Below are 19523 nucleotides of genomic sequence, written 5' to 3'. Positions count from 1 at the left end.
TATACATATTTTGTGACACACTATGTACTAATGTAATTATAATTCTACTTCTAGGGTGCTCTTAAAAAGGATCATAAAAGCTCTTTGCTCACTCTGTCTCTCAGTTCCATACAGTTGGCAGCAGATGGGATTGAGAACTATTCCTATGAAGCCGAGGCATTTTTTTCACCTTTGATTTAGGGTCCTATTTAGGATGGAAATACTCACAGTGAATATCTACTTCAGAGATTGCAGTGTAGTGATACAGGAACCTGCTTACCAAGGGGTAGTTAGTACTGCATTAGTGATATACCTGCAGGGCAAAAGAGCTTTATTTTAGCTTTTCAAAGGTTGTCTTGGACTTAAGTGATAACTGTCTGTGTCCAGGCACCATGTCTAGTATAGAAGTGCACTTCAGAACTCTTGAATAGTAAAGTGATTCATAAAGATCAGTGGTGGCTGGAAGCAGGTCTCCCCTGATGCTAATGACCACTTACCTTCTCATTTTCTTTAAGAATGTTTATTTACAAAGGAGCCCTATCAAGTCCTGTGGCAAAGTCATAGCACTTGACCAATGTTCTGCTCAATATGAAGATAATTTTTTGCATTTACCCAATAGCATCTTACATGGAACACTGCGAAGAGTAAAACACTTCTGAGATTTGTGAAGGAGTGAAAACAGCAAAAGTAAAAACATGGTGGAGGTTCTCATTTTTGGATTCATACAAAGGAGAATCTTTCATGAATCCACCCAAAATTCTACCAGGGAATGTGATCAGAGTTGCACCTTTCTCTTGAGAGATGAAAAAGCATTATGTTGTTATTTACAACAAAGCTTTGCTTTGTAGTTAAACATATTTGTACTATGGGGGAAAAAACCAAATTACATTCTCTTAATGAAATTATCAGATTTAAAGGTGCAAGTGGTTTTGAATCTTAGTATTTTTCCATGTAGGGGAAAAAAAAGGAAAAACAATCCTTAAACTGAGTATTCACAAATACAAAACAAAATTACAAAGGAGGAAAGGGCACAGCAGAACCGCAGAACTGTGGCTGCATCTTAATTCTGCAACTCCTGGGCTACATTTCAGACTTTACTTTCTAGCCCTGCTTTCTCACTCAAAAAATGGAACACAACAGAGCAGGCGTGTGCTTGTGCCAGTGTGTCCGTGTCAAACAAACAAGATAATTTCATGCATTAGAAAATATGACAAGCACAATTTACAAATGCTTGATCAGAGTGAAGCTAAGCCATGAGTCAGCGATGCCGCAGTTAACGAGTGAAAAATGGTTCCGTCCCATTCCGTGTTCCCTGCATGGCTGCACGGGGCTGTGAGACAGAGGCAGGAGGTGGTGCAGCCACTCCCCCAGCACACAAATACGCCTAGCAAAAGGGTGGGGGCAAAAAGGGAGGTTACAGCTCCCCAAGGCTTCCCAATAAATCCACCTCTGCTCACCATTTTACATAATGATATAATGCATTATATTATTATAAGCAGTGACATCATAATGAAATACCAGAGTGCTACTGAAGTGGCAAGGAACACCTAAGATACATTTCTGTACTTGTAATTCAGTTCCTGTATTTTTTAATTATAGATAAGGATTTAGAGGTAAAATGATTATTCATTCCATAAATACTGTTGTAATGGATCCCTGGCGTATAATTAAGAGGCCTTTAATTTTAATTTTGTATACTGAATGCTTGTTTTTGGAGGTATTCCATATTTTACATTCAGGGCCTCCAAAGCTCTAAGCTTCTATTTTAGTGGAAGCTGAAGATGATGTGTGGTTTGCAAATTTAAGAACTTAGCTTTTATAATGATGGATACAAATAACATGGCTGAATCCAAAATATCGCAAAGAATTTTCCTTCCTTCTTATTGCAATCTGTTTCAATTGTGCTGTCAGTGTTCCTTTGCCCACCTCAGCTTGGACGGATCATCTTCTTTCTAAAGTGCCTTCATGTCTAAAAAGGGAATCTCTCATCACTGCATTCAGCATTTTCTGGAAACTGACCTCCTTGATGGCAGAAAAATAGATACACTATAATCTCCCTAAAATTGTGAAAATGGATGTCCCCAGTTATTTTCAACTGAATCTTTTCGCCTACAGTAAAGAGTAAAATCCCTGGCACATGGTTTTTATGAGGTGAGGATAGCCCTTCTGGAAAGGTAACTGTTTCTCAGTTCTAGTAAACACAGACACATCTTTAAGAGTACAACAATAAATGGAACTTTTTTGGCAGACTCAGCAGGCAGGTCAAAGACTGTCTCAGCATGTAGAATGAATTAATATTTCTCTCCCATGAGCTGGTCCTTCTAAAAAGGCTTAAGGCAGATTGGTGGGGTATTCAAAGGAAAGCTGGAGAGTGGGGTGAAACCTTTTGCTTATATGAACATTTTTCAGATTTAGATCTCGAAATATTTAAGCATTTTAATGTTTAAATCTTGTATGAAAAACTCCGCCCTTCCCTGTCCATCCCTGATATGTCTGGTCTCCTCCACAGCCCACCACACACATCCCAAGCTCTCTTCTCCCATTTGGCTCTGTGCTGCCATTCTGCCCTTCTTGCAGGACACTGTACATTCCCACATCTGCCTTCAGACTTTTGTAGCCCAAATGAACTGCAGAAGGCCTACTCCATGCCAAGAAATACTTTTGGAATATCAGCCACAATTTTACTGCACATAGTTTAGAAAGCACTATGCTTCCTCCATTTGCTGCACTAGGGTACAAAATGATCACTTTGCTTTAGTCTCCTCACACTCACAAGAGAGTAACAAATGGCCTCTAATGCTGCATCAAGTTTACAATCTCAGTTTACAGGGTTTCTGCATCCAAGTCTTCTGGTTTGGTCATACAGACACATCCGTTGTGATGAAAAAAATCACTCTGAAGAGGTACATTAGCTATTTGTAATTAGCCTGCAAGTATTCAGTGCTAAATGAAAAAGGGTAAAAAAGTGAATAAATCAAATAATAGAATCATAGAAACATCTAATATCCTGAGTTAGAAGGGACCCACAAGGATCATGAAAGTCCAGCTCCTGGCCCTGCACAGGTCAGCTCCAATAATCACATCCTATGCCTGCAAGCACTGTCCAAACCCTCCTTGAGCTCTGTCAGGCTTGGTGCTATGACCACTGCCTGAGGAACCCTGTTCCAGTGTAAAAGCATCCTCTGGGTGAAAAACCTCTTCCTAATATTCAACCTAACCCTCTCCCAGCACAGCTTCAGGCCTTTCCCACAGGTCCAGTCACCAGGCACCAGATCAGTGCCTGCCTCTCTACTTCCCCTCATGAGAATGCTGACCACAATGAGGTCTTCCCTTGGTTTCCTCTTCTTCAGGCTGAATGAACCAAGTGACCTTCTGTCTGCCAGGGCACTGCTTTCCATCAACCAGGATCCCCAGGTCCCTTTCCATGGCACTGCTCTCCACCCTCTCATTCCCCAGGCTGTACATCCAGGGCTGCTCCATCCCAGGTGCAGAATTTGCCACTTGCCCTTGTTAAACTTCACACGGTTGGTGATTGCCCAGTCCTCTCATTTGCTGAGGTCTCTCTGCAGCATCTCCCTGACTTGGAGGGAGCCAACAGCTCCTCTCCCTTGTGTACTGTCTGTGAACTGGCTCAGTGTCCCTCCAGTCCTGTGTCCAGGTCATTTATGGAGATGTTGAGGAGCACAGGGCCAAGGATGGAGCCCTGCAGAGCCCCAGTAGTGACAGGTCCCCAGTCTGATGTCACCCCGTTCACTGTAACCCTTTGTGCCCCAGCTGTGAGCTCACCCATCCCAGGATGTGTTTATCCAGCTGGGGGATGAACATTTTGTCCAGAAGGATCCCATGAGATACAGTATCAAAAGCTTTACTGGAATCCAAAAGCATAACAACAACTGGCTTCTCTTAATCAGCTGGGTGGGTTACCCTGCCATAAAAGGAAATCAGGTTTGATAAAAGCAGCACTCTCCTGTCATGAAGCTGTGCTGCCTGTGACTGAGGAGTCCTTTGTCCTTCAGGTGCTTTCCAATACCTCCCAGAATAATCCTCTCCATAATTTACCAGTCACTGAAGTGAATGTGACAGGCCTGAAGTTTCTGGGGTCATCCTTATCCTTCTTGACAATGTTTGCCAGCTTCTGGTTAGCTGTGGCCTTTCCAGATTCCCAAGCCAATTCAAAAATCATGGAGACAGGCCTCACAATGACATCAGCCAGCTCCTGGAGTGTCCTCAGATGGATCCCAGCAGGCCCCACAGCCTCATGGGGGTGCAGCTGGAGCACTGGAATGGTCCTCAGGGCTCAGTTCAGGGCACGGGAGCCCCTTACCCCATCAGTGGTGTTGGAGACAAAGACAAAGAAAGCATTAAACATCTTTGCTTTATGGCCCTGTTTGTGAGGCGACCATCCTCATCCTGTAACAGGCTGATGCTATCACTGCACTGACTTTTGCTATTACTACATTTAAAAAAAACCCCTGTTTTTATGGTCTCTCACAGCTCTGGGCAGCTTCAGCTCCAGTTGAGCTTTGGCCACACATATTTTGTCCCTGCAGTGGTGAACAGCACCTCTGAATTCCTTCCGTGTCACCTGACCTTGCTTTCCCAGACAAAGAGGTAGGGGGAGGAACTCCCCATTTTCAGTGTCCTCATGGGCATAACATGGTGACCTAAGAAGGCAGGAGCATAATTCCCTTCTCACTTTTCTCCTGTTCTGAATCCACAGCTGTAAATCAGGCTGGCAGGAGTGCCTTGCCTTGCTAGTCTATCACAGACAGATGTAATAGCAGCAGCTGCAACTTCCATGTGTCTGAATTAGTGGGCACTGTGCCTCCCTATGATCCTCCTAGATATTGCATCATGCCTGGTTGGCATTCACTCACCCAGAACCATGGTTTACCATTCTTCAACAAATCTGTAGTTCTCTCTGCTTAGCCTACATTTAAATCATTCTAGTCACTTAAGAAAACATCTAAAAGAAAAAAAACACCAATTAAGGCACAGCCACTTTAATGCAATAATGATCAGCTCTGAACATCATTTCCTTGCTTTCTATCAGATAAATCTCCCATATTTGAACATTTAATTTTGTACTTAGATTATGTCTTCTGAGATAAGCTTTAAGCATTACCATCTGTTCTGCAGCAATCACATGATCCTATCACTTTGATTCGGTTGAATACAAATCCCTTTGAAAATAGGAAAACAGCAAAATAACAAATTTGTTCCAAAAAATGCCACAACCATAGATTGTTCAAGGGCTGTTTTACAGTGGGAGGTAAAAGACATGAGGAGACTCTCGATCACACCTCCTGCTGTGCCCCACGCTGTCCAGGCAGCATTCTGACACTGAAGGTTCTTGTTTTAGGAGGATTGAGTCAGTGTTTCAGCTGCAGCCTCAAGGGCTGGCAGCTCAGCCAGGGCCCCATGCCTCTGCATGCCTGCTAGCACTTGGAAGCAAAGCCTGAGTCAGAGGGAACACACCTTTCTCTTGCAGATGTAAGAGCACTAGAGTTACACCTCTCAGCAATCTCTGAGGCATTTTTCCTGCATCTGTCCTCTGCAGGCAACTGGCCCATGGCCATGACAAGTTGGCCACTGCCACAACAGCATCTTCCCTGCTGGTTTTCTAGGAGAAAGGTAATAACAGAGTTTGTACCCACTGTTGTGGCCATGTGTGTTAATAAAACTCCAGTGAAAGACTGGCACATATGCAAACATTGGATCATTCTTCCACAAGGAATAATTGCCCCACTGGAATGGACCTGTTCACCCAGAAGATGATCCTCTTCAGGCACAAAATATAGAAGACAATATTGAATATTTGTCTTCTAGATTTGAAAAAAACTACATTCTATGCTGTCAAAGTAACTCTTGCTTTGCCCATGCAGACAATGTATATACAGTCTGGATGAATCACTGCAAAAGGGTGCATTGTCAGTCTTTGCACTATGTCCATCTACACTCCTTCTCAAAAAGATGTTACAAACAGAAGGTAATTTATCATTCAGAAGGTAATTTCTCCTTATTTTATCCACTGGATAATTCCCAGAGGGAATATCACAGCTATATTTGTGAACAGGTTGAACCATTGCATATCAATATTTACAATGGGCTGAAAAAAATACACCAAAAAAGTAATGTATAAACTCTTACTGAATTTGTTATTATTTCTCATCTAATATCAAAGCAGCTTCCTTGTGAAGACAAGGTGAGGAAGTTGGGGCTGCTCAGTCTGGAGAAGGGAAGGTTGTGTGAAGACCCCATAGCAACCTGCCAGTATCTGAAGGAGCCCACATGGAAGTGAGAGGGACTCTGTCAGGAACTGCAGTGGTCGGACAAGGAGTAATGGCTACAAAGTGAAAGAGGGGAAATTTAGTTTGGATATATGGAAGAAATTCTTTACTGTGAAGGTGATAAGGCATTGGCACAGGGTGCCCAGAGAAGTTGTGAATGCCTTGTCTCTGGAAATGTTCAAAACCAGGTTGGATGGAGCTGGGAACAATCTGGTCTGGTGGAAGGCGTCCCTGCCCATGGTGGCTTAGTTGTAACAAGATGATCTTTATGGTCCCTTCCAACCCAAAGCATTCTATGATTCTATACAATTCACAGAAAAATTCGACACTGCATTTTCTCCTCTTATTTTAATGGCATTGAAAATTACTGGAACCTGAATTTACATACGAGAATTTTAAAAGTGAGACTAACAAAATGTTCATATTTCAGCTGAGCGAAGACAAAAATATCCTGGACTGTGTTTGTGTTCTAGCATCTTTCTAAACTCAGTGTTTTCTCCAAGTTTCTAAGTTCTTTCTATAACTAATCTGCAAGCAGTTGATGAATATTAATCTCTCAGAAGCAGGGTATCTTTTTTCTATCAAGCTAAATGGGAAAGGGTGATTCATTTTAAGTGTATTGATGACAGAAGAGCTCTGAATAGCACTTTATCTGCATTACTCTGTTTGAAAGGAACAAAGTGCAAGTTAAACAAACATTAACAACTAATGCATTTTTTTCATGGGTGGTCCTCTTAGAAAATGTTAACCACATAAAAGTAGGAAGTTATTGAAATATGCAATTAATTTTAAGTTGATAGAAGCTGAAACTGTCACTCACCTGAGCAGGTGGTGGAAGAACCTTCTTGCATATCTGCTGATAGGGTCCCTGTACTCTAGCACAGTTCTATCCAAGAGAGGTTTTGTTGGAGCATAAAAGGTTCCAAGGCTTGCCTCAAGCTGTGCTGTGGAATTCAAACACAGCAGCAATGAAACAAGTGAATTAGTTTCAATTACAACAGGTTGCTCATGTTTGCAGTCAGTCAAATTCATCAAACAGTGATGAAATGTGATGTTGTTGAAGGACAGATGAAATTAAAATATGACAGATTGTACAAACAGAAATGTGCATATAAACTTTGGCTTGCAGGCACAGCTGACAATGACTTTGAGCAACAAAAGCTATCAAAAGGATAAAGAAGTCTATAACACATCAAGTTCTCACCAGCAGCCTACAACTAAAAGTGACTCATGAGACTAATACAGTGTGAACAAGATTGTCCAGTAGAGATCAACTCTCAATTAGCTCAAATAGTCTTTGTCCTCTTAGGCAAACAACAAGGGAGTTCAGTTTTTCAGGGATAATTGTGTTAGGTCAGCGGGTAACAGAACCCTCTTTGTGATGGCCTTGAGGTCTAAGGAACCTCCTTCAGCCCACAGCTCTTTAAAAATTTTAAATAAAAGGGTCTAGAAACCCTAAGGGTTTGACAGCATGTAGTGGTAGGAAACAGGATAACCTCCCATGTAATCAATAAAATAAAGCCCTTTTGTTACACAAGTTCTCTCTTCTTTAAATACTTTCTGACTGCTGTACTCCACAGCTCAAGCTCTTAGGCATTTTTCTACACATTTTTAATACAACATTATAAACAATAGAAGTAAACATACAGCATACTTAGGCGTTCCATACACTTAGCTGAAAGGAAATTAAATTATCAATAATATTTATGCTCTTTGACTTTTGCTGCAGTCAACAATGTAGTACAAGGCCTTATAGGCAGAAAAAGGAGGACTTGCTATATAAGTATTTGCTGTATTTGTATTTATGTTGCTCTACAAGCAAAATACAACCTGTTGTCTCATTAGGCAGACAGAATCTCATTGATTTGCCATTATTAATGTTTGTTTGAGCTAGGCATTTCTGTATTTAGTGACAATTACTTTTTACTTCCAAACATAGTTACATTTGATTTTATTAGGCTTGATAGTAGTAAATGTGCTAATAGTACTGTGTTAGTTACACAGGCAAACTGTTAGTAAATTAGTTTTGTGTTATCTCCAATCTAGATTGTAAGATAAGTCGAACTTTAAAGGTATTTTCTTTCAAAGCAGCAGTCAATTTAGATTAAAATAGAAAAACAAGCCACACTCCCTTGCCATTGCTGTTTTCTTGACAGCATGTTTTGAACTTCTAAAATATTTCAACTGACATGGAATATGAGTGACTACTGGCACAGTTATACATTCATTAAATAGCCCAGCTTGATGTTGAAGGCAGGATAAAGATCTCAAAGATAACTGCCCCATCACTATAAATAAAAGGTCCCACTGGGTTTTGTTAATAAAAAAGAAAACAAATTACCATGCCAAATTTGTTAGATTTAGATAGAATAACTCCTGGATGGAATAAAATTCCTTCCTCTGTAAACAGTGTTAGGGAGCTGCATGGGGGAAACACACAGACATCTGTTTATAATGTACATATTTTTAGAAGAGTATCATAGCCAGCCCTTTTCACAGGTCCTTTTCAAAGCATGTTTTATTTAGAGTTTATATGTTTGCAACACAGAGATTTTTTTAATCAGATCCCACAAAATGGGATAGCTGATGGTTTGGCAGCAATGTAGGACACCTTGGAGTTTTTCTATCATCAAACACACCAGCATCCTGAGTATTCTCTCTTCCCACAAAAGATGCCTGGTCTCCAGCTGTCTGCCTGCTAGACTGGAGGATAACACCTTCTCTAAATCAAGGCACTTCAAATCTTGAAGTCTATTGAGTTTCAAGATAGCAAATCAAGAGGAAGGCACCACACCAGGCTTTCGCAGAGACAGGGCTAAACTTAAAATTCATAATTTCTTCTGAGGGACCCTAGCTACTACTGCAGGGGGCTAGATTACAGTGAGGACAAATGCTTTAATCCTAAAGGAGGCAGCAGAGGATAGTGTATTCAAGGCCTTTGCATCTTGTAATGAAAGAATGACCCTTTGAAAGTACCTTAAAAAACATACTAAAATCTCTTGTCCCCATTTCAGGAAAATATCTCTCCATAAGTTGGTGCTGTCTCAGCATGAATATAACACAAATATTTTAATCCTGTGTTAACTAACCTTTGTCTGTAGCATAAGCTAAATTTATAGAATGTAATGAAGTTACAGAATATAATGCTAGTGCTATATATATATTAAGCAATGCCTATAGCATATATGTTATAATGTGCATTATTTTAGTGTCACTATTGATACAAACTAAAATGTAGTCAATGCATTGGTCCAGATTTTATTGAAATTACTTGTCTACAATGACACGTGATTATGAGGCACCATAATCTGGCTGACTGTCTGGAGTCTCACTACTGTCTTCTTTATACAGTCAATAAATACACAGTCATAATCCACACATGAATTACCAAGACACCACAGAAATCCATTAGAAATATAAACACTCTCTTACCTTCTCTGGCTGGTGTAAGCTTTTGTTTAAGGAGGTGGTTGCAAATGGCACTCAGGCAGATAAAGCACCGCTGCCCCATCGTGTTCCAGTTCATGGTGCTCAGGACATTAATTGCCTCCTGTATCTCATCATAACGAATGTACTGGTGGATGATTTCCTCAAGGCCCAGTTGTCCCCTTGTGAGCACACCTTTGACAAAAAATATTACAACCAGAGATAATGGGTTCATTCTTTTATACAGAGTATGTAAACCAGTAGCTGACTCCTTTTCAGCACAGTTAAAAATAGTTGCTGTCATTTAAAATTAAGTTGATGGGTTTCAGTATTAAATTTTTTTATAAGGGATAGCACCTTACTACCTTGGTATACTTAGACTGAGGGTGCTGGACAGAAGATAAAAATCACCAATGAACTTCACACATGGATATTGAATGAATATAGCCAAAAGTCACTGGTGACAACATTACATAATGAAATTTGGTTTAGACAAGGTGGAATAACTTTATTTGGAATTTATCATTATTGCAAGGCAGGTAATAAATTAACTTTTACAGCATCTCCTCCCTGTAGTGAAATAGTGCTGGACAACACTAAACCTCAGCATTTGTCTCACACAGATGTATCTTTGCATACAAGTGTAGAGCAGCTCCAAAGCAACTCTTACTCAATTACTCTCCATATTGCAACTGCTCTGGAATGTCCTTCTAGCTTGGCAATATTCTCTAAGTGAAGCTTTTTTTCTGAGAGGATACCGTGGAAGCTATCATCATCTTGATACTACAGACCTTTGAATTACAGTTCCACATGAAATCAAGAATAGGTTGCCACACAGATGTTTTTTGACTTGTAGATCTCAGCTTCCAAAGAGAAAACCTTTCTTTAATGATGCTTAAAAAATTAAGTACTTCTCTGTTGCTAAATGTGAGTCTGTAAGGTTTTTCCCCAAAAACATCACTTCTGTACATGCAAGTTCTCTGCAGTTTAATTCTCCTCAAGCTGTATTCAGATGTTTTTTTCCCCTTTTTTTCACCTTGCTTCTTATTTCACATATTCACAAACAGTTATGAAAGCTCTGTGAGGTATGTTTTCTAAATAACAGGTCTGCTCTTCTCTGTTACCAGGCCTTGTTTACCCCAGCCAGTCCTATGTAGTTCACTTTATATTTGCATATATTAAAGTCTATGGACATTATGCTGAGCAACAGCCATGTTTAAGTTGTTAATATCTAATAGTTATGGCAGATTTCATTCTTCCTAAATGTTTAGTGTTTTTAAAGTATTACAGCAGCTGAGCAATCTCCGCATGAACCTCTCAGTGAAGATGAAAATACTTATTTTCATGTTAATTAAATACTATACTATATTTAAAATGCCTTTAGAGGCCAGCAATGCTAAACCACTGGCACCAGCACCACATTTGGCATTATCCAAGATCTGGGTTGGCATCAATGACAAGAAGCCGCTTTTGGAAATGAGTTTGGCATTAGACAGCAAAAATATTTGCCATTAGTGTTTGAGGGCATGTTTAATATGACTTTTTCCTGAAATAAATCTGGATAGACAGCATAATGGAGATTCACAACTTGTCTAAAACCATAATGTAGCTGGAAGTTAAAAACATATTTGCCTATTCTCACTGACATAGTTTCTTAACAGACTTCTGTGGGAAACAATTCCAAGCCATGTGTTACTCATGGATTTTATTTCAGTCCTGAATGCCTGTCTGGGTCTTGCTGACATGAGCCTCTAATTTTTTTGCAATAATTTATTAATGCATTTAATTAATTAATTTATTTCTTCTGCATTATTTCTTAAATAGCAGAAACCTAAAAACTGCTGAGACTGTGAAGAGGGACTTACTAATCAACACAGTGTTCCCTTGGCAGTGTGGCAAACTGAGGAGATGAGGTGTAAAGCTGAACACCAGGATGAAATAGAGAGCAGCATATTTTTGCACAGTGGACTACAAAGAGGGAGAGAGGGAAGAAGGGAGACAGCTTTGCCTTTTTCCTAGAAGAGATTTTACAGTAATTATACAGAATGAATTTTAAAATGTGATAACTTTCAGCTGTAGAGGTCAACATCTTCCATTTGGATGCTTGACTTCTCCTGGGTGGTGCGCTTCCAGGCAACCTGCTTGGGAAAAAGAGGTGACAGCCAACTCACTGCCTAATTGATTTAGGAACAGTGCCCAGGGAGACAGTCCAATTAAGTTTACAAGCTGGCAATTAGCAGGAAAGGCCTCTAAATCCCTGTACTGAGAGCCTGCTTGCCTTGGTAAGAACATAAATGTGCTAAAGATAGCAAGGGGAAAGCTGTGCATTCTGGAAAGCTGTTGTGAGAAAACCTCACCAGGGAGGACTGAAGAAAAGCAAGGTAGAGGTTGGTAGAGTGCCTCCTGCTCAACTCCATCCCACCAAATCAGGACAGAGATAATTTAGAGAGTTTTTCTTTTAGATGGCCAACATGCACAAAATCATCAAATAGCTGTTATAATTAGTGTTCTGGGGTACACTGTAACTATTAAACCTGTCATTGAACTTAATGCAGCTAATTATCTCAAAATGAATGATAACCTGTAAACAGGTTTTTAAATAGTTTTTAAATAGTTGTGTCTTTTTAAATAGTGTGTTTTTTTTGATAACAGCAATAATCTGGATCAGCTCTTTTAAAACTACACAACTATAAGTCAATCCAACATCTTTTTGTTATTAACATCCTCTTACATTAATTAAGCGTTTTGCAGTGGCAAACTTTTTTAAAATTTTTTAATTCAGTCTTTCAAATTTTTAGGTCACTGATAATTTTAGACAGCTTTTTCCCCACAAAAGTACATGTGTGTCTCATTAAGTAAAGCAATTAAGTAGATTTTCAAATCTTACTATCACCTAGGTTGTTATTTTGGGTCTTTTGGCAATTTGTTTGGTTTTGGTTTTTTTATAAAAAAGGCTTCTTCCTTATCTCAATAGCTTTATACAAAAGAATCATTAAAAACTCTCATAAAGATCTACTGAAGTAATCCTGTTTTCTTGGACAGACAATGGGCAAAATGCTGAAATTTTCCAGGATGGCTGTCTGCCCTGCTGAAACACTGGCTTGGGAGTCAGAGGGTTTAAGCATGATTGTTTTTTTAGCTCTCACAATGGGCTTGCACCACTGTAACTTGCCTGACTTGAATGAAATGAATACAGTTCTCACTGATGAGCCACTGCAGGGGTTTTATTCTTAATTCAGCCACTTTGTAACTCTTGGAAAGCCCTTTAGCTTTTCTTTTCTGCTTCTTGTTTTTCTGCTTGTAAAAGGAAGTTAGTTGTGGTTTTACTCTTTTAAACTCTTTTCACACCTAAAAAAAGAAGTGCTATACAAATTCTAAAATTAGCATTATTACTTCTTTTATTCACAACTCCTTCCAAATTAATTGAGAGACCAAACTTCTCCAAAGGTTATGAAAATCATTCTTCTTCTGTGGAAAATCTTCAAAGGAAAGAAAGGTGCAACTTCCTGTACCAAAGCCAGAAAGAACAGAATGCTGGACAATATACATCACACATGCAGAAAAAAAATTTAGTAAAGAAAATAGCATTACTGTTCTATTATTAAATATAGCTTATTTTAACTTGTTAGGGTTATTACTACAAAATGAATACAATTCTTAAGATCATATACTACAATTAAATGAATTTTCCAGAGGAAAAATTGTAAGCCTTTTTTAAGAGTAGTGAGGAACATTATGGGATGCTGATCAGACAGAAGTCAGGGTCCTATTCTATGAATAGGAAAAGGTATAAAGTTATTGTGAAACATAAAGAACTCCTTAGTATCTTCAGATATCTTTGGAGCAATTTGCTTTAAAGGCTATGGTCTCATAGCCTTTAAAGCACATAGCCTTTAGAACACCCTAAAATTAGGGTGTTCCCAACCTTGTGGGATACAGATGTTTCTTTGACAGCTCAAGGTTCAACAGATGTGCTTAGTAACTTACCAAGTTTAAAGTGAAGCACTCCCAAGGGTCCTTTATCAAATCTAACCAACAGAAGATCGTGAATATCCATGCTGTCAGGACTGGGAAATGCACCTGGAGGAGCAGCCCACTGGATCTGGATGAGGCTGGTGGGCACATCACAGTGTTTACTGAATTGCAGAGTTGCCTCAGGTGAATAGTCCTGTGCCAAGAGCTGAATTTTAATTGGGGACAGCGCCGTGTCAAAAAGCTGCAGCTCCCCTTGAGAGCTGCCAACCACCAGCACGGCTGCGGAAGGGTGGTAGGTTATTACAGCAGGGAGCAGCTTGGCTTGGGCCAACAGAGTCACTTGGCTGTAGGCTTCAAACAGAACTACTGAGGAGTCTTCACAGCCCAGCACCAGCTTGTCCTCTGTGACATCCCTGCAGCAGCTGATGGCCCTGGCGGGCAGGGGGACGCGGGTGACGGCGGCGCACTGCATTCGGTTCCTGAGGCACTTGTAGGCGCAGCTGTCGGCCATGGGCTCCTTGGCCGCCGACACCGAGCGCTCCACAGTCAGCACCTGCTGGGGCTGCACACAGCTGAACCTGGCATCCAGGGGCTCCCACTCTGTGCGCACGTAACTCAGCACCTGGAAAATATCCAAAGCCTTTTGGTACTCATTTGTGGCCCTTTACTCTTGAAAATAGACTGCTGCGAATGAGCTTTCCTGTGGGTCAGTCATAAGTAAGCATTCTTAAAATGGAGCTCTGAAATCCACTCTTTTAACATTTAAAAGATTAATTCATTTGATTAAAAAATCTCTGCAATAGAGTTTGAGCCATATTTGTTTGTCTGGACCTATTAACAGGTTAGCAGAACTGAAGATAAAAGAGGGGATGGTCAGTGATGGTAAGAGGAGAAAGGACTGATGTAAAAGAATAATTATTCACAAGCGGTCTGGGAATCCCAAAATTCTGGGAAAAATCTACAGTATTTTACTCTTATTATCAAGCATAGAGGATTTTTGATCATTTGCTTTGGGCCATGGTAACAGAAAATATTACTCTGAAGTGGTAGAAACAATGGCATGTTAAAACAGCACCTACTGTACATTGCCAGATGAGTAGGTGGTAGATGTTCTTGGGTGCCATACAGGTTTGGATGCAGAAATAATGAATTTGTGATAGCAGAAAAGTGGGGACCATTACAGGGTACTTGAAAGTTAAATGAATGGGAGGAAGAGCACAAAGGCAGAATGTGATAAAAAGCAGCTGGCAAAGAGCAAGAATCTGGAGTGTGGAAACATGGGAAGTACCCTCAAGAGATGGAAGCAGCAGTGGAGACCAGTAAAGGTTCGTGTACTATGATAAACGGGTTTGAACGACAGCTGCTGTACAGGATTTGAGCAGGGAAACCGTGAGAGAAACAATTGTAAATAAATTACAGATGAACTTATGAAAAAGCTATTTCATAAAAAATAGAGAAAAAACCTGTGGCTCTAGAAGAATGAGAGTAGTGGAAGCCAGTCAGAAACTTGCTGGTGTTTGTTCATGCAGAAATAAAGAGTGAAAGGAAATTGTGAATGTGAGCCGAATCCTGCTCTCATGTATACCCACAGCAATCTCCACATTGTAAATTAAAGCTGCTGACCTGCCACAACTTTTGGAAGCCCCTTGAGTCCATGTGGTATGAAAGAACAGAAAGGAGTAAAAAATGTGATTAAAAGGTAGAGAGAGGATGAGGAAGGAAATCTAGACATTTCAGGGTGAAAACAGAAAGGCCCACATAATGTTAGAGCAATTTAAATTTGATTTCCACAGATCACAAGAACCAACTGAATATGCAATTTAGCCTTTCATCCTGTAAAAGAAAATAAGAAATTCAGATATTTTTTTGGCATACTATCCATTACTTCTAAAGTAACTGATAAATTTATAAACAAGCTTTTTGGGACTTTGATCAGACTGATTAGGATCTTTTGTTCTGACAATTTACTTATTTTGTCTGCAAAAGGGTTTCTCATTCAAAAGAGAGAAAAAAAAGGATTATTGCAATGCTCTGGCTGGAAACCAGATGACAGTTAATACAAAAATCTTTGCTACTTTTAGATGAGTAGCTAGGGACGTGCAAAGAACCACTTAATGCAAAAGCACCCGATGCAGAAGCCAATGCATTTAACCTGTGAAAACCACACCAACCAATCTCAACAGAGATCCATGAAAATATATGTGTCAAAGAGGAAATAAAAGATTACAATACTTTTCTAATCTGAAAAACACTTTCTCACCTCAACCATTCCCTCACATATGGCTTAGCCTTTGCAACAAGTCATTTTATGCCCACAAAACCTTGCAGTGGCGACTGTGCAGATGTTAGAACTGCTGAAGTGTGTTTATTAGGGTGTTAAATTGCAGGACAAGGAAACTCCTAAAAGAGGTTATTTGTGGACAAAGGATTACTGTGACCACAGAGTTCTCTAACCCCAAATAAAGACAAAGTGAAGTGTTACTGTTTGTTCTGCATTTTCCCCTAGGAGTATGTATAGAGACTCAGGTAGCTCCTTTCAAATGTGAGAAACAGAAATCTTGCCCAAGCAAGTCTTCAAAGCTTCCATAACTTCAGTGAAATGAGCCTTGAGGCTTTCTTGGACTCACTTTTCTGTCTTCCTGTGGGAAGTTTCAATGTACTGCATTATTCTGCTACATATTTTGACCCCAAACCAGTATTTTCCTCTGGACAGCTCTTCAAAAGCTCCAAGAAAGTCATGAAGATCCACAAAATAATCAGGCCTATGAGAGATAAGAGCCTGAAAGCTCTCATCAAATTAAATTAAATTCGGAAGAGAGACTGGCCTTGAAGGTTAAGGCAATAAAGAAGAAAATATGTGAAACATGGATTTTTCAACTCCATAGGAGTGACTGGAGGAAACCAGCAATGGAAACAGTCACAGAAAAAGAAATGTTGCCAAATGATTGTTGGAGAGTCAGCAAGTAAACTGCAACCAATTCATCATTTTGTCCTGCCTTCTTAGAGCAAAAGTAGGACAAAATTATGATCACCACCTAGAACTTCAAAGGAAGTAAAATCTTCCATTTTGGAAGATTAATCTAATGAGTCTTGAGATGAGAAGCTTCCTAGCTTCACACAGTTTTGAGAGCAAATCCTTAAAATGAAGTCTAGGGTAGGTCTGGTTGCTGTATATAATTCTAAACTAGGAAAAAATTCCTGCAAGGAGAGAAACTCTCTGTTGCCTTTCAGAACATAAGGTTTGGCATAATGTTTAAACACATAAGGCTTAAATGAAACCTTTCTAGGCACTGCTGCTCAAATTCTGATGGAGAACAAGAGAAACATTTCTCCCCAAATTGGAACAGATAAGCTGCTTCTCATGCATCAGTGGCCTCATGTGCCTCTTGCAGGAAGAGAACCAAGCCGAGAGACCTCTTTGTTCTGCCTTCCAGTTCTGCTGAATGTATCTGGTATTCAGCATTCTGAAGGGCAAAAATGAACATTCTCTTCCATCTGAGAGGGAATATTTGGGTTTCTCTGTCAGAAATTAGTTTTATTATTCAATCTTCTGCCACTAACTGGAAAACTAAGGCAGAGAGACACTCAACTACAGAAACCTTAATAATGCTTTTGAAAGATAAGTCTAATAATCAAAACTTTTCTTTTTTCTTTTCCCCAAGAAGATGGTATTCTGTCAATTGTTTTCCCATCTGGTATGTAGACACATGGCAGTAAATGTAGTGCATATAGTGCTTTAGCTTTCCATTTAAAATTTTTTTAAAGCATTTTCCATTTCTACTGAGATTCCTTCCTGACGAGAAGCAGTTCTCTGGAACCCTAAAAGGTGACATTAAATCATTTAACAAAACATTTGCTTATGGAATGGGAAAGCAAAAGCTGGAGGAGTTTCCACAGAAATGGGTAGAACAAGTGTCAGGTTTGGGGAGGAGGGGATAGGGCAATGGGTCTGAAAAGACAGAAATGTCATATCACAAGGTAGGGTGTATAGTCTATTCAATGTTCTACACTTTCCATAAATCTTGGACTAAGCACTCAGTCTTGGATTTCAAGAAAAGGTTTCTGGAAATATTTTGCATGAAGTAAAACGAATTCCTTTCTTTCAATACATTAATTAAAAAATGTAAAACTTTTATGACATGAATGCTACAAAAATACAGTACATGTATTTAAATACTGTCCATGTAATTTATACATATTTCCTTTATTAATGTAGCAGTCATGCACCACTACTGCACATTTATATTGTTTTCCCCTTGCAGTGCTGCCTTGGACTCCAGTTCATCAGCAGGATGAGGGATGCTATCCATGCCAGGTTCCGAAATCCTACAGCCAGGAATCATAACAATCCAAGTAAAGGAATCTGTTAGTCTTTGTAAATAAGAGGCCTGCTATGCTATTTTAAACACTCTTTCATTTTATGTTTGAGAGAAATAATAGTGCTAGCTTATGTGGGCTATCACACTCTTCTCAGTAAAATTTTTTGAACACTTAAAATGGAAGTATTTTGCATAGCATAGAGTGCTGGGAAAGGATAAAGTCCACATAGCAAAACAAGTAAGAGTTTTAACCAGTAGTTCTTAAGCAGAAAATTGGCTTACCAGGCAGATGAAAAAAAGAAAACAAAAGAAACAGAGAAATAAGCTTGCTGTGACTGAACTGTGTGTCTTTCAGATGAGAAAAGAATGTTTGATTTATTTTATGGATGTTAAAAAAGTGCTTATTTAATTTCACACAGTGAGGTTCCAAATAGCAACAAACATTTTAATTAGAAATGTAAAGTGGGAAGTGTGGTGCACATCAGAGTAAAATAGTTTTAAATATGGCCCAGTGAAGCTGAAAGGGAAAAAACCACCCTATTTTAAAACATTTCTAAATAAAAATGAAAAGCTCGTACTCCAGGTTACTTATTTGGCTTCATTGTATCTACAGACATACATGCAATCTTATTATTTAGATCTTCAGTCAACACTTATTCTTATTTTCTTTCAAAATTTATCATCATCATCATCTTTATCCTGTATTATTCATTGATCTTCTAACCCAATGTGACACTGAGGATTTCACATTCTTTGCTGTATGTGTGTGAGAGGTATTTCAGCCATTCAGACACACGGGGTAGATGTTTTTCTGAGCACTCCAGTAACTGTAGGACAGCTCACACAGAAAAGATCTGCTGTGCTTATTTCACAAATCCGAGGCACAATATGAAAGCAATAACTATTAAATATTATCACTTGGGAGAAAGAAAAATAATATTCTCTCTCAGGGAAATTATTTTTTCCACAAGATTGAAGTATAATTTCAGTCATTCCCACTAGCACTAAATGGAGTGAAAATAAGAATGGTGAAGAAAAATGCAAAGTGCTACAGTAACTGTGCCCTGGCATCAGCACCTCCTGTTAATTTGTGTTTGCAGAATAAAGTTCATGTTGATTTTAACACAACATTCTCCCAAAGCATTTAATCCAAAGATGATTTCACATCAGATCCTATTCATTCATAGCAAATTGTCTGAAATAATTTCTGGAAGATTCCTCTTCTGGTTTTGAAATCAAAACGCCAGCATTATCTCCACAGGGATACAATTTAAATAACATTCTTTGATTGTTGGTACTTTAAGGTTAAAAACACCCAACAAACCCCAAACAAAATAAACCAAACAAACCTCCAATACTTAAATAAATAAATTAGAGAATGGATGAGCTAACTGGAAGAAGCCCATGCACAAAGGAAAGCAGACAAAGGCCCAACAGACAAACCCTCCTGCAGCAACATGCATTGCACACCAAAGCAAGGTCACATGCTACAGAGAAAAGCACCTTGACTTCTTCTAGGGACAATTCTTCACCA

At 39.3% G+C, this 19523-nt stretch overlaps 1 protein-coding gene across 6 annotated transcripts in view; it reads right to left on the bottom strand.

Moving 5' to 3' along the window:
* WDPCP (WD repeat containing planar cell polarity effector) overlaps nt 1-19523 on the bottom strand; it is a 147637-nt gene that overhangs the window by 58131 nt on the left and 69983 nt on the right. For all 6 annotated transcript variants that reach the window (XM_064709248.1, XM_064709250.1, XM_064709249.1 and 3 more), the window contains 3 exons: nt 13683-14292; nt 9702-9890; nt 7090-7213 (listed from right to left, as the gene is read on the bottom strand). In XM_064709248.1, coding sequence (XP_064565318.1) covers nt 7090-7213; nt 9702-9890; nt 13683-14292 — 923 coding nt within the window. The remainder of the gene's footprint in view (nt 1-7089; nt 7214-9701; nt 9891-13682; nt 14293-19523) is intronic.

This window comes from Zonotrichia leucophrys, chromosome 3, assembly GCF_028769735.1.
Source record: "Zonotrichia leucophrys gambelii isolate GWCS_2022_RI chromosome 3, RI_Zleu_2.0, whole genome shotgun sequence".
Taxonomy (NCBI): domain Eukaryota; kingdom Metazoa; phylum Chordata; class Aves; order Passeriformes; family Passerellidae; genus Zonotrichia; species Zonotrichia leucophrys.
Note: the sequence above shows the minus strand (reverse complement) of the source record. Positions and strands in the feature narration are given on the sequence as shown.